A 13968-nucleotide genomic window follows, 5' to 3' on the forward strand; every position below is an offset into this window, starting at 1 on the left:
CCAAGGGTGACGGTGGCTGAACCGGCGATTGTGATGGTTTGACTAAGCGAGGCGGCAATCGTAAAGGGGGAGGGGACAAGTCCTCCTCTAACTCCAGTTGGGATTAGGGGAGGGCGGGAGCTGGACAGCAGGGTTGTGTGGTGGCAGCATGCCCGCAGCGAGGCGTCGCTAGCCAGAGCTAGTGGGCGAGATAGACGGCTCAGGGTTGAGTCATCCGATGTGGATTAGGGAACAACGGTGGTGGTGGATCGGATCGGTAAGGTATGGATAGGAAGGAAAATGGAAGGAGATGAATATACATGCGATACGAGTATAAGCGCTTAAGTGTCAGAAAAAGGACTCTCAGAGTTGAGTCCTCTCGTTTGGATGTCTTAAGCTCAACTCTAGATAGGATCCTTAGCTAGATTATCGTATGGCTGAAGCCTGGTTTGGGTGGGCTAAGAGAACCAAATGCCAGATTTTTTTGCTTAAGGACGACCAAGTTTAGCCATATAACCAACCGTAATAAACCTGCGAACCACACACGACAACAATGTCCTCTGCCGGCCCTGGGTCCAAACTCCTTCGCGTGCACGCGCAGCTTCTATGCACGTCGCGTGGCTGTTTGTCCGTTCATGGACCCTGGCTATTCGTCCGTTCGTCTGTTGGAGCCACAAGAAGAAAGGAGCCGAGCCAGAGCCACAGATGAGATAGGAGCCATGCGTGCGCGAGGTAGCTGGCATTCATCGAAGCTGTGCGCGCACGCGGACGAGTTTGGACCTAGGGTGCATCTAATTTTGTTCCTGCCTTTACCAGCTGCCACCGCACCTCAGGAGACCGAGGAGTCTGGAGAGTCAAGACGTGACATTGTTAGAGCAAGTACAGTATGGGCTTATAGCCGAACGCTAACGTGAAGAAGAGAAGAGATGAGAGACATAAAAGCTTAGCTCTCATGCAAATAAATAAAAGCTCGGCTCTCATGCAAGCAAGACCTATGTAGCAAGCGTTGTGAGAAAAAAAAGGAAAGAATTTTTTTTTCCTTAAGACAGATAGAAGACACCTATTGTAAACTTAGCTCTTATAACTTGACTACTCTCTCCGTCCCAAAAAAAATCATGTCATGTCTAGGTTCAAAGCTAGAATTACGTTTTTTTTAAAGTACAGAGGGAGTAATAGGTAAGCACTTGGTTTTTTTTAAAGTACAGAGGGAGTAATAGGTAAGCACTTGGTTTTTTTTAAAGTACGGAGGGAGAAATAGCTAGAATTGACGTTGCTCTTAGCGTTGGCTGCTGTCCACCACCCATTCGCCCATTCCATTACTGCACTGCACCTAACCAATCCTGCACAGCACCGAGTTGTTAAATGTTCCCCCACAAGGGTACTAGCCCATTTTATATCAAGGTGGTGTTTAAATACAGGGAGTAAAGTTTAAGGAGGTCATATCAGAGTGTTTGTATAGTAATAATAAAATAAATTACAGAAGTCCTCGGTAATTCACGAGATAAATTTATTAAGCCTAATTAATCCATCATTAACACATGTTAATGTAGCACCACATTGTCAAATCATAGACTAATTAGGTTTAAAAAATCATCTCGCAAAATAGTCACAATCTATGCAATTAGTTATTTTTTTAGTCTATATATTAATACTCCGTGTATGTGTCTAAACATCCGATTTAATAGGGAGTAAACTTTAAGAGGATGAAGCCTAAGTGTTTGATACTCTGTGGCCTCAAACTATGAACTGGTGAGTATTGTTCGCGCTCACCATGGTCTCTCAAACCCAGTGATTCTGATTCGGTCAGTTAAAATATTCACAGTTTCACACTAATTAACTACGAAAGAAAATAGTACTACTATCTGTCTACATACCCAGAATATCAGGGATTCACCATTTGTACCGGCTAAAAAATGGATAAATAAATTTAGAAAACTAGAAAAAGAAAATTCGATCTCCAGAAGACTCCCAATTATCCAGACGTACGAGCCGCCGCCTCATCCGGATCAGCTCGAGCAGCGCATTCCAGTTCCGGCCACGAGTCCGTTTCAGTCCACACCGACAAGCGGCGGCACACGAGGAGAAAAGAACCGCCGCGCCGGGCGGAAGCTCCAGCTCCAGCTCCGTCGTCTCACTCACGCGCCGCCGACGTGCTGGTGCGGGAACCGCGGCGTGGGCACGAGCGGGTCGCGGCCCTCCTGCATCTTGCTCAGCCGGTCCGGTATGGTGCCGTCGAAGAGCCGCGACGTGGGGTTCTCGGCGTAGCAGACGTAGTAGCAGCCGACGCACGCCTGCGGCAGCGCCATGCCGATGCGGGTCATCAGGTACCCGACGTAGAAGGCCAGCAGCGACACGGTGGGCGTGTAGTGCCGGTGCGTCGCGAACGCCCACGACCCCGCCAGCGCCACGCACAGCGCGCCGCTCGTCACGCCCGTCAGGAAGCACACGGAGCTGGTGATGTCCGAGTCCACCAGCGCAGCCATCCCGGGAAGCGCCTCGAACTGGCCCCACGTGCTCCGGGACGCCTGCACGAACCCGCGCCCGTACGCCGCGATCTGCATCATCTTGCTCGTCAGTGCCATGGTTCCAGTTCGAAGACGAAGACCAGACCAACAGTGCGCTCGTGCTTACGTGGACGAAGGCCCAGCTGTTGCCGAAGCTGAAGATGGCGTTCATGACGTGGAGGCAGCAGTGCGCGCAGGAGAACATGAACTCGTCCTCGCCCTCCAGGAGGTTGAGCCCGCGCGCCAGGATGCGGAGCGCCTCGATGGTGGGCACGAACAGCGACCCCAGGCAGGCGCTGCCGAGGTTGTACGACAGAGCGCGCTGGAAGCTGAACTGCACGCTCGACTGCATGCCGCGCAGGTAGTAGAGCGCGATCACCCGGCTCGCCGTCAGGTTCGCCACGTTCCGCATCACCTCCGCGGTCCACGCCAGGCTCACCACCAGCCCAAAGATGGTGAGCCCGGGGAAGCGGAAGTTCACCGCGCCGATCACAGCCACGCACCACACGGAGATCCATGCGAAACCCGCCGCCACCATCAGGTACGCGGGCCCGTTCAGCCCACGGAACTTGTCCACTGGCTTCACCGCGCGCTCGAACACCCGCGCCGTGAAGCCCACGCGCCGCGTCACCCAGCACGCGTACAGCCCGGTCCCAATGGAGAACACCACCATCGCGACGCCCAGCCCGACGGTGGCCAGCATGGAGAAGCACATGAGCAGCGCACCCACAGCTAGGGTCACGGCGAAGCTGGACCAGAGGATGACGCGCACCATGGCGCGTGGCCACGCGCGCACGGCCTTCTGCCACGCGAAGGCCAGGATGATGCTGAGCGCGACCGCGCCCTCCACGGGCAGCAGCCAGTTGCCCAGAAGGCTGCGCTCGCGCCGCGCATTGTGTGACCGTGGGTGCTGGCTGATCTCCTGGACGGTCTTGAACACGAAGAACCCCATGGCGAATGCCGCGGCGGCGAGGTGGAGCAAGAAGAGGCACAGCGTGATGCCATTGGTGTACTTGCGTGAGTTGAGCGACGGAAGCGGCCCCTGCAATGACAAATAATAAGTTATTCAGTTTTTTTTTTTGTTGCGCCTCTCAAACTTTAGCCGCTGTCCCATCGGATGTTTGGACATGGAGTATTAAATATAGATTAATTACAAAACTAAATGCACAGATTGAGATTAATTTACGAGACGAATTCATCAAGCCTAATTAACCCATGATTTGACAATGTGGTGCTACAGTAAATATGTGCAAATGACAAATTAGTTAGGCTTAATAAATTCATCTCGCGAATTACCGATGGATTCTGTAATTTGTTTTTTTATTAGTATCCAAACACCTCATACGACACCCCATGCGACACCTGATGTGACATCTCTTAGACTTTAACCCCTACATCCAAACACCCCCCTTAGATAGGATGTCGCTAGCCACTACAGCTTGTCAGCTTCAGGCTTAGATTAGCACGAAGTCATATTCAGATTCAGAGATTTGATCCCATGCAGTGGTACATTCTTGATGATATTTTAGAGGGAATATTAGTGCCTAAAGAAACCCATGAGTCACGCTTGTACCTAGCTAACCAGAGCTATGTCGTTAGGCGACATTGATTAATAATTCGTGTCAAACACTACCACCTATGCTCCTTTTTCTATTGTGGGAGGTTGAGCACTTTGAGTTCTTATATAAAATTGCTTGTTAGTATGTTGTTCACCTCAAAAGAAAACAAGCACAAATTGCTTGTGGTGTTGGATATTCCATCAATCATTACCCAGAGATTCAATTCCAAGTAGTGGTACATTCTTGATGATATTTTGGAGGGGATATTAGATGAAGCACGCATGTAACTAACCAGAGCTATACGTTAAGCGACATTTATTAATACTAAGAGCATCGTATCAAACACTACCGCCTATGCCCCTTTTCTATTGTGGGAGGTAGAGCACTTTGAGTTCTTCATATAAAATTGCTTAGTACTTTGTTCACCTCAAAAGAAAACAAGCACAAATGGCTTGTGGTGTTGGATATTCCATCATGCATTATTTGGTCGTTGCCGGTGCAATGTTAGGCAACATTGTTGAAGCACCTAAGCCTAAGATTATTGAAGTACCTAAAGCCTAAAATAGACATGAAAAGATCTCCCTTTTTTGTCCTTTTGGCACCGAACATATCTTGGAATATTAACAATGCAGTAGCAGTGTTGCAGGTAAACTAGTCTGCTTTCCGTCCGTTGTAATCAGAATCAAAATCAACTATCGGCATCAACATATTCTCTAACCCTTTAACTAAGAGCTATCTCTATTGGACTACTTTCAAATCCGTTCTGTCAATTGCAGCATAGTGATAGAATAATTCAGTGATTCTGTCAATGTGGTGTGGTATGGTAGAATAATTCAGAAAGCAAGCCAGCCTGAACTCCCAAAAGTGTCGAGTACAGGGCGGTGCAGACACACTCTACCAATTAGGCACCAAACAAAATTATTGTACTATCCTACTCGCCTACCAACCAGCCTAAATTGACACAGTCGGATCGCAATCAAGCACGCCCACATGTCCTAAAAAGACCGAGCCAATCCCACTATCCAAACCGAAAATCCTAATCAATTCAGGCGATCGAGATTTTATATACATACGTAGTACATATACAATTACAAAAGGAAATCAAGCAATTGGGCGTGGACGTTTCCCCCCTACCTGCTGCGGAGGCTGCATGATAGGCTGGTACGCCGCCACCTGCGGCGGCGGCTCGACGGAGCCGGACGCCACCGACATGGGCGGCGGCGGCGCCTGCGTGGTGACCTGCAGCGGCGCCAGCGGCCGCTGCGTCTGCAGCCTCGCCGCCGCTTCCGGGGGCGGCGCCTGGTCCACGACGACCACCTTCTCCACCGCCTCCGGAGCCGGAGCCGGCGCCGCTCTCCTGACTGGCGCAGCCTCCTGCAGCGGCGGCGCCTGCACGCGTCGCACAGCGAGGACAACAAACCCATGAGCAGTTGAGCACACGGCGGCCGCAAGACCGCAAGAAGCAGCGAGCAGAGCAGACCGCGCGTTACTCGGGAAAGGAACAATCTTTCGGGGAGCCAAAGGAAGAAAGAAGCCGTACGGGGTTCTCGGCGGCGCCCATGATGACGGGCGTCCCGCAGAGAGCAGCCGCGCCCCTGACGCCTGGCTGCTCTTGGCGGACTGGAGAAGAGGACCGGAGGAATGGAGTTGTGGAGCGGTGGACTCGACTGGATGGCGTGGACCGTGGGTGGAGGAAGGGATGGGAAAGCGAGCGAGGATTCCGAATTTTTTATTTTTTTAGCCGTTTTTTTTTCAAAATTTTTCACAAATATTCTCCTCAAGGTAAGATTTTAAAATCTGGATAGCTCGGTGTCGGTAAAGATTTCAAAATCTAGACTCTTAGCTCAGCTTCATCGTTGCTAGCGCCGAACTTACACGTCTCTTGGGCTCGAAGCAGACGTGGCGATGATTTGGCACGCATCTCGGCGCCAGTAACCCTGGCGCAGAGCTCGGCGCCGTAGATCTTAGCGCCGAGCTCGGTGCCGGGGTTACGGGCGCCAAGCCTGTCTTACGTATGGGCCCCAATCATTTCTCTCTTCCACTCCGTCTCTCTCGCCTCGCCCGAGCAGCGCACCTCCGCCGTCGCCCACGCCCTCTCCCGCCCCTGGCCACCCGCGCCGCCACCGCGCCGAACCCCACGGCCACGCCGGTCCCCACACCCGCGCCGCGCCCTCGCCTCACCCGATGTGTCGCCCACGCACGCGACCGCCTTGGTCGCGCCCCGCCGCGCCGGTGCCGTGCCCGCCGTGTCGTGACCGTGCCGTGGCCGCACCGTGCCTGCACTTGGCCTCGTCCGTCGTGCCGCCCGCCACCGCCAGCCTCGGCCACGCCCGCCGTGTCGGTCGCGCCCTCGTCGGCCCCGTTCGTCAGCCTGACCCACGCCCGGCGTTCGCTGCGACTCCGTCGACGTCCGCAACTCCGTCGTCGGATAGGTAAAAATTATGAATTTACAATGTGCATACTTAGTTAGTTTTGATTGTAGTGTAGCAGTTTTGACATTTGTTATTTACTAGTTAATATGATGACTCAGATAGTTGATTTAGTTAGTGATCTAGTGAGATAGATATGTAGATAGATAGAAACATAGATATAGTTAGATAGCTATTTAGACAGGTAGTTAAATATTTAGTTAACTAAATAGAATCTAGCTATTTAGTGAGTACACTGTATCTATGTATGTAGTTATTATCTTATTTACTTAGTTTATAGTTAGAAAGTACTTGTTAGGTACTATCTATAAGGAAAATAGACCTTAAGCTTATTTACTTTGGATTTTGGTGTTTGATGACCAACATAACCAAATTGAACTAATAAATTTGCAAGTATTTGTTTTGTAGCTCAATAGGGTGCAAGACGTGGCTTGGACAAGGCGACATGATAATCTGATGATCAACACCATAAGCAAGACCTTAGAAACACAAGGGAAGACCCAAGATATCAAGCAAAGTCCAAGCACGAAGATAGAAACCAAGACGGACGCAAGATCATAAAGAAACGAGCTCACAGAACAGACCGGGCGCCGGACTGAACGCTGGTAGCACAATGACTAGACGCCTCGATCAAGAGGCTCGACAACAGCAGCGACCGGACGCGTTCGATGGTAGGTGACCGGACGCTGGCAGCGTCCAATCAGTTGATCGTGGCTCTAACGGTCAGGACGACCGGACATGTCCGATCAGTATAACCCTTTTTAGTTTTTGGCCCTTTTTAAAACTTTTTTCTCTCATCATCACTCGTCACTCCTCGTCAGCTTGGGAGAGCGGCTGGGGGCGGCGTGTGCTATACAGTACAACAAGCTGTCATTCATTCAGTCCTTGTTTAGACTCGAATATATAGTCTTGGGGTATCACATCAGATGTTATATAGGGTATCGCATAGGGTATTCGGATACTAATAAAAAATAAATTATAGAATTCGTCAGTAAACCGCGAAATGAATTTATTAAGCCTAATTAATCCGTCATTATCACATATATATATATACTGTAGCAATTATTGTCAAAACATAGACTAATTAGGCTTAAAAGATTCATCTCGCAAAGTAGTCATAGTCTATGCAATTAGTTATTTTTTAATCTATATTTAATACTTCATACATATGTCTCACTCTGGGCATAATTAACCGAAGACCGAACCGAAAAGACCGAGACCGAGACCGAGACCGAAAAGACCGAGACCGAAAAGTTCGGTCATGAGTTCGGTCCTGGCTCCCAACTAACCGAAGTAACCGATAGAAGTTCGGTCATATGTGTCGGTTAACCGAAGTGACCGAACTGACCGTAGTTCTTGTTCTGTACTTCTGTTATGTCATTATGTGTGATTGTGATTTATGAGAACTGAGAAAGCTGAGTGCTAGAACTTGTTATAATAATGTGTGGTTTGTTTTATATATTGTGTTGTTATTTTTTTGCCTTCAAATAGCAAGCATGCTGTTGAAAATTGCTATAGATTCTGCTACTGTTTGTGGCTGCTACTCAGGTCCGGTTAGTTCGGTCGTGACTGAGACCGAACCGAACTAACCGAGACCGAACTTCCTCGGTCTTCGTTTTTTGCAAAGACCGATCGGTCCCAGGTTTCTGATGACCGAACTGACCGAATGACCGAGGAACCGAACCGATCGGTTCGGTCTGACCGAATGCCCAGGGTGACATATGTCCAAATATTTGATGGGACATACTATAAAGTTTTGACGGAGGATCTAAACATGGCCTTACATAAAAATTTTGCTTTCTTGCATTAGAGCTTGGAGTCTTGGATTTGCATTGGAGAGGTCTTGCCTAAAACCGAGTGTTTTTACTCCTCACAACCTGATTTGGTAACCGTTTGATTTGCATCGACGGTTCCCACGAAAATTAAATAAGGAGAAGCATATCCTCTCCGTCTTAAAAAGAAAAGAATATATCAACCTAGTTTTTCTTTTCAAAATCTAGGCCTCCTCTAGAGACTGAAGTGGGGGATTTTCATAGAAAACCAAGGGAATATTGTTGACATCCTACGATTTCATAGGAATTTTAGAAAGAAAAATAATCTACTTGAACCTCTCTCTTCCGTTACGACGACGCAAAACAACAAAAGGACAGCCGGGTTTCCGTTAATTTCCTATGTCCATCTGAAAACCGCACATTGTACAATTTTGTTGTTGCATTTCTGTGAAATTCCTATTTCTGTGTTTTTGCATTAATGTGTTTTAGAGAGGATCTTAAAATGTTTTTTTCAAAGAGACGGATGCAGTAGTTGTTTGTATCTACTATCTGTCCCTAAATATCTGTCGTTTTCACTTTTCGAAAAACAATTTTGACTAAATATATATTAAAAAATATTAATATTTATAGTACATAATTAATATCATTAGAAAGATTTTTAAATCTAGTTTTTTAATAAATTTATTTAGAGATACAAATGTTATACTTATTTTTTATAAATCGAGTTCAACTTCCAACACGTGCACCAAACAGCGATAGTTATTTAACGCCGGAGTGAGTATGTTTAGTTTGAGTGAGTATGTTTTAGGGCTTGTTTAGATGCAAAAATTTTTGCAAAATGGATACTGTAGCATTTTCGTTGTTATTTGATAAATAGTGTCCAATTATAGTCTAATTAGGCTTAAAAGATTCGTCTCGTGGATTTCGTCTAAACTGTGTAATTAGTTTTATTTTTTATTTATATTTAATGCTTCATGCATGCGTCCAAAGATTCGATGTGATGGAGAATGTGAAAAATTTTGCAAAATTTTTTGCAAAGTAAACTGGACCTTACTAGTTTGCTTTGGTCCTTTGCGCTGGACACACGTTGGGCACGCATGGGAATGGATTGGTCAGTTTATTTTACTCCCGGTCTGACACCGACTTGACGACTTGCCTGCATGTGTCGCCAGGTCCACGTGGGCCTCGGTCTGCCTGCCACCTCCGGGCTGCCGGGGGCCACGTCGTCACGGTGGTCCTACTCGTACGCTACCGCCTACCCGTGGCATGGCATTTTTACTCGTACGCTACCGCCTACCCGTGTCGCCAGGACGAGAAGATGCCGGATCCCGTAGACCCGTATCACCGGATGCGAATCATCTTTTACCTTTCTTTTTACCACCTCGCCGGCAGTAGCAGTAAGGACAGAAAGGCAGTGAGCTCGTCATCATGTCCTCGTCATGCGGGGCGCTGTCTGTCTGCCATCAAAAGGCACCGTCATGTCTTCATCGCTCGAGCGGGGATGGATTTGCTTCTGATCCGGTGATCATCAGACATTAGAGCAAGCGCAGCGCAGGCAGCTACCATCGTTAGCCTCAGTAAAAGGCTAGCCTACACGTATGAGTGAAGTGACTGAAGCCACCACCTCCCAATCGCATATTTGCACCGTTTAGTTCCTGAATTTTTTTTAAAAAAAAAGTACTACAGTAGTCATCACATCGAATCTTGTGATACGTACATAAAACATTAAATATAGACGAAAAAATTAATTGTACAGTTTGGTTGAAAATCGCGAGACGAACGTTTTGAGCCTAATTAATCCATGATTGAACACTAATTGCCAAATAAAAACAAAAGTGCTACGGTAGCCAAATTTCCAAATTTCGCGAACTAAACACACACTTACCTTAAAAAACGAATTATTCGTTTTTTTCAGTAGGAACAATTTTTTTTCATAATATTTCAGCTTTGATTTGTTTTTCAGCAAATTTCAGCCAAGCGAATGGAGCCATTATCGCAGGCTATACTACCAGTCTGACACAACTCTCCCTCTCTCTTCAGAACCTTTTCAGAGATGAAAAGTAAATGTTGGAAGCACTTCCTTCCTCCAATCTAGGCATGTTCGGCTAGTATTAAAGCTGGTTGATAAACCGGCTGAAACTGTTTCGTTGTAAGATGAAAATACTGTAGATTCTAGCTGATAAGCCGGCTAATAAGTTCCAGCTAGGGCTTATCAGCCAGCCAACCGTGTTTTTCTCTCACAACAAACCAGCACCAGTCGGTCTTATCAGCCCAGAAACCAACCAGCGAATAGACCAATTGTCTGGTTGTTGCTTGTTGCTTCTGAATTTTGTCAGATGAGGCATATATATCCTCTGTAGGATGCTAGCAAGCTCTGCGAGGCCACCATCTTCTTCCTTTTTCTCATCCAATCCTACATGGCCTGACAAAGCCAACATCCAGCATGGATTGTTGGGGTGGCCTTAGTGTTAGGAATTTAGGTATTTTCATATTAAAATTAATCTAGAAAAGTAATAGCAAATTTGTGATGACAAATACGTGCACATATGTGATTTTACTACTACTCACATTAGCAGCAAATATGCTCATGAACAATATACTGATCATAGAAAAAAGATATTGAATTTAACCAATTTGAAAATAGAGATGTACCCTGTGGAGGGATCCATGCTCAAGGCACCGGTGGCTCCAGACCCACTCACGGCGAGTTGCTCGAAGTCGCGGACCACAGTCGGTGTACGAAGATGTATGTAGTGCCGAAGCCGGTCCGAGGAAGAAGGGGCACCATCAGGAAGGAGATGAAGACGATCCGATGAAGAAGAAGACGACGAACAGTCGCAGAGACGCTCCCCAAAAACCTGATCATCCGCGCACACCCGAGCAGGTGTCCCGATGTGAACGTCGGTTCCGAAGACCTACTCTCCCACTCTCCGTGCGCGTAGAGGATGGGACAGGGAGTGTCCCGATGCGAACTCCAGTTTCGGAGTGCTCTCCCACTCTCCGTGCGCGTAGAGGATGGGACGGGGAGTGCTCAGATGCAACTTGTCGGTGTTTCGGACCAGGGGTCCTCAACCAACCAGTGAATTTGTTCTGCATGCTCCTAATTTCGGATGGTGATGCAAAGAGACATAAGGTTTATACTGGTTCAGGCAATCGAGGCCCTACGTCCAGTCTGAGAGGTCGATCTTGTATTCCTTGCACCGAAGTGCTCATAGTAGGGGGTTACAAGCTGAGAGAGAGAGGGAGCTGGTCCCAGGTCTCGGCAAGGTGTCGTGCGGGCTGCTTGAGGCGTTGCTCTCAGGCGGCAGGGATGTGCGCGTGTGTGTGTTACCAGGTGTCCTCCCTCGTTCCCCCCTAAAATGGCCCAAGTCCTCTCCTTTTATAGCCTAAAGGGAGGACAAGGACGGTACATGAGCTAACTATACGGCGTCGTGTGAACAGAGGCGGCGTATCCGGGCCCTGTAGCCTATTTCTGTGGCGGCGTGGTCATCGGAGTGGTCCGTCCTTTGGAGCACTAGGGCGGCGTGGTTGTCGGAGTGGTCCGTCCTTTGGAGCACTAGGGCGGCGTGGTCATCCCATTAGATTCTATGCGTCGTGGGGGCCCCAGGACTGCCTCGGAGTGGGTGCGGCGGTGAACGCGCAAGCCATTGTGGACGGACTGTGTGCGAGGCCAAGACTTGGTCGGTGCCAAGGCCGCACTACGGTGGAGGGGTCTCGGCAGGCACAAACCCCAAGATAGCCGAGACCTTGGTGTACAGTGCCGAGGCCTCGAGTGGGCGGCTGATCGTGGGTACAGCGTTAGGACACGGTGGCCGGTAATCCCCGCCGTACCCTGTCCTAGTCGGTATGGCGCTGATCGTGGACACGGCGTTAGGACACAGTGGCCGGTAATCCCCGCCGTGCCCTGTCCCGACCGGTATGGCATTGAGCATGGACACAGCGTTAGGACACAGTGGCCGGTAATCCCCGCTGTACCCTGTCCCGGCCGGTATGGTGTTGATGCGACCTCGGGTCCCGTCGGCCATTCTATGGCATTGATCCATCGTCCGGCTGAGATTGCGGGAGTGGTTGAAGCATTAATGAGACATGACGCGCTGTCTGAAGGGTCGGTCGAGGCGGGGGGTGACGGGCTGCGGACGACCCAGCCTCGAGCGATACGGAGAATAAGGCCTCGTGCGAGACAGAGATCAGGCTCCTTGCCGAGGCCTTGCGCGAGACGCCTCGCGTGATACAGAGAATGCACCCCCTGCTGAGGCCTTCCGTGGAGAGCCTCGGGTGAGGCAGAGACGGCGTTCCCTGCTGAGGCCTTCCCTGGAGAGCCTCGCGCAAGGCGGAGTTTGCGTTAGGATGCCGAGACCTCCTGCTCGAGGCTCAAGGCGAGGAGGAAGAGGACCCAGTGGGCTCGGTCGTGGTGGGTGAGGGGCCCATGGCTTACCTTCTAGCTTTATTTTTTAGATGGGACTTGAGCGACCCATTTGATATTTGCTTGGGGTACCCCATTCTAAGGTACCCGACAGTAGCCCCCGAGCCTCGGGGGGAGTGCGTGCACTCTCCCTGAGGGTTTACCGAGGCTGGGTTCATACCTGCTCTATAGGAATTGGGGTTTGTTTTTTGAGGTTCCGGTGGGTGCGCGTGAGCGCACCCGTCGGGTGTAGCCCCCGAGCCCCTGGAGGAGTGAAGTTACTCCTCCAGGGGCTTTCTCCGTTTTCGCGTTTGAGCGAGTAGTTCTTATCGCATTTGCCGAGCCCATAAGCGCAAGTTTAGGTTGCGGGGGTCTCAGCAAGGCTGCAGGAAAAAAGCCCTCTAGCCTCCGCGCGGAGCGAGAGGTTCGTCAGGGGCCCCCTTAACTTTGGGTATGACCCTCATGCTTCCTTTCGCTCGGAAGGAGGGGTGGAATGTGCCAGGCTACCCTCGATGGGCGCGAGCATGGATACTTCCGGTGAGCTGTTATCGGGTAGTCCGAGTGGAGACCCGAGCCCCGTTCGCTAGGGGATGGCTAGCGGTCTAGAGACACACTCCAAAAGTACCAGAGGGTTTCTCTAGTGGGTGCTGAGGCCGTTCGCTGGGCCTCGGTGGCTCGGTGCCTCCCTACGGTGGGATCCCATTTGGATACTTCCCTGCCGGTCTCAGACACGACTTAGGATGCCCCGAGCGACTGTTTGCTCGAGCCTGGGCCATTCGTAGGCTCGCCCCGAAGTCGTCCCTGACTCTGTTGCCCTAGGGCGACTATCGAAACCTCTTAGAGGCCCAGCCTTCGAACCCTTAGACCGTAATGGGCTCGGCGCCCTTTATCGTGTTTTGTAGTGAAACCTCTAGCATGGGCTTAGACCGTTTGTCTTGGTCTTTGGGTGCAAGAGGAGCCCCCGAGCCTTCGCCTGGAGCAAGAGGGCGGTCGGGGGTCCCCTGACTTTTTCATCCGCCCCTCACATATCCTTTTTGTTTGGACGGAGGGTTTGTTTGCCGAGCCCATACTAGTCTCGGCAAGGTTGCAGGAAGAGCCCCTAGCCTCTGCGCAGAGCGAGAGGGCCGTCGGGAGTTCCTCTGACTTTTTATACGCCACTTTCATGTGAGGGTTTGTTTGCCGAGGCCCCTTTTGGGCGCGAGCCTAAGTTGTGGGGTCTCGGCGTATTTGTAGGAAGAGCCCCCTAGCCTCTGCACAGGGTGAGAGGGCCGTCAGGAACTCCCCTATCTTTTTGTATGACCCTCACGCTTCCTTTTTGCTTAG

General features: G+C 49.9%; 1 protein-coding gene across 1 annotated transcript; it reads right to left on the bottom strand.

Annotated features, from left to right (window-relative positions):
• Nucleotides 1–1748: 1748 nt before the first annotated feature.
• LOC136547375 (uncharacterized) lies at nucleotides 1749–5704 on the bottom strand. The gene is made up of 4 exons (XM_066539331.1): nucleotides 5583–5704; nucleotides 5177–5431; nucleotides 2611–3525; nucleotides 1749–2534 (listed from the first exon to the last, which is right to left on the bottom strand). The coding sequence occupies exons 1-4, from the start codon at nucleotides 5601–5603 to the stop codon at nucleotides 2115–2117; spliced, it is 1611 nt and encodes a 536-aa protein (XP_066395428.1). The 5' UTR covers nucleotides 5604–5704; the 3' UTR covers nucleotides 1749–2114.
• Between the last annotated feature and the right edge of the window lie 8264 nt (nucleotides 5705–13968).

Source organism: Miscanthus floridulus, chromosome 3 (genome assembly GCF_019320115.1).
Source record: "Miscanthus floridulus cultivar M001 chromosome 3, ASM1932011v1, whole genome shotgun sequence".
In the NCBI taxonomy this organism is placed as follows: Eukaryota; Viridiplantae; Streptophyta; class Magnoliopsida; order Poales; family Poaceae; genus Miscanthus; species Miscanthus floridulus.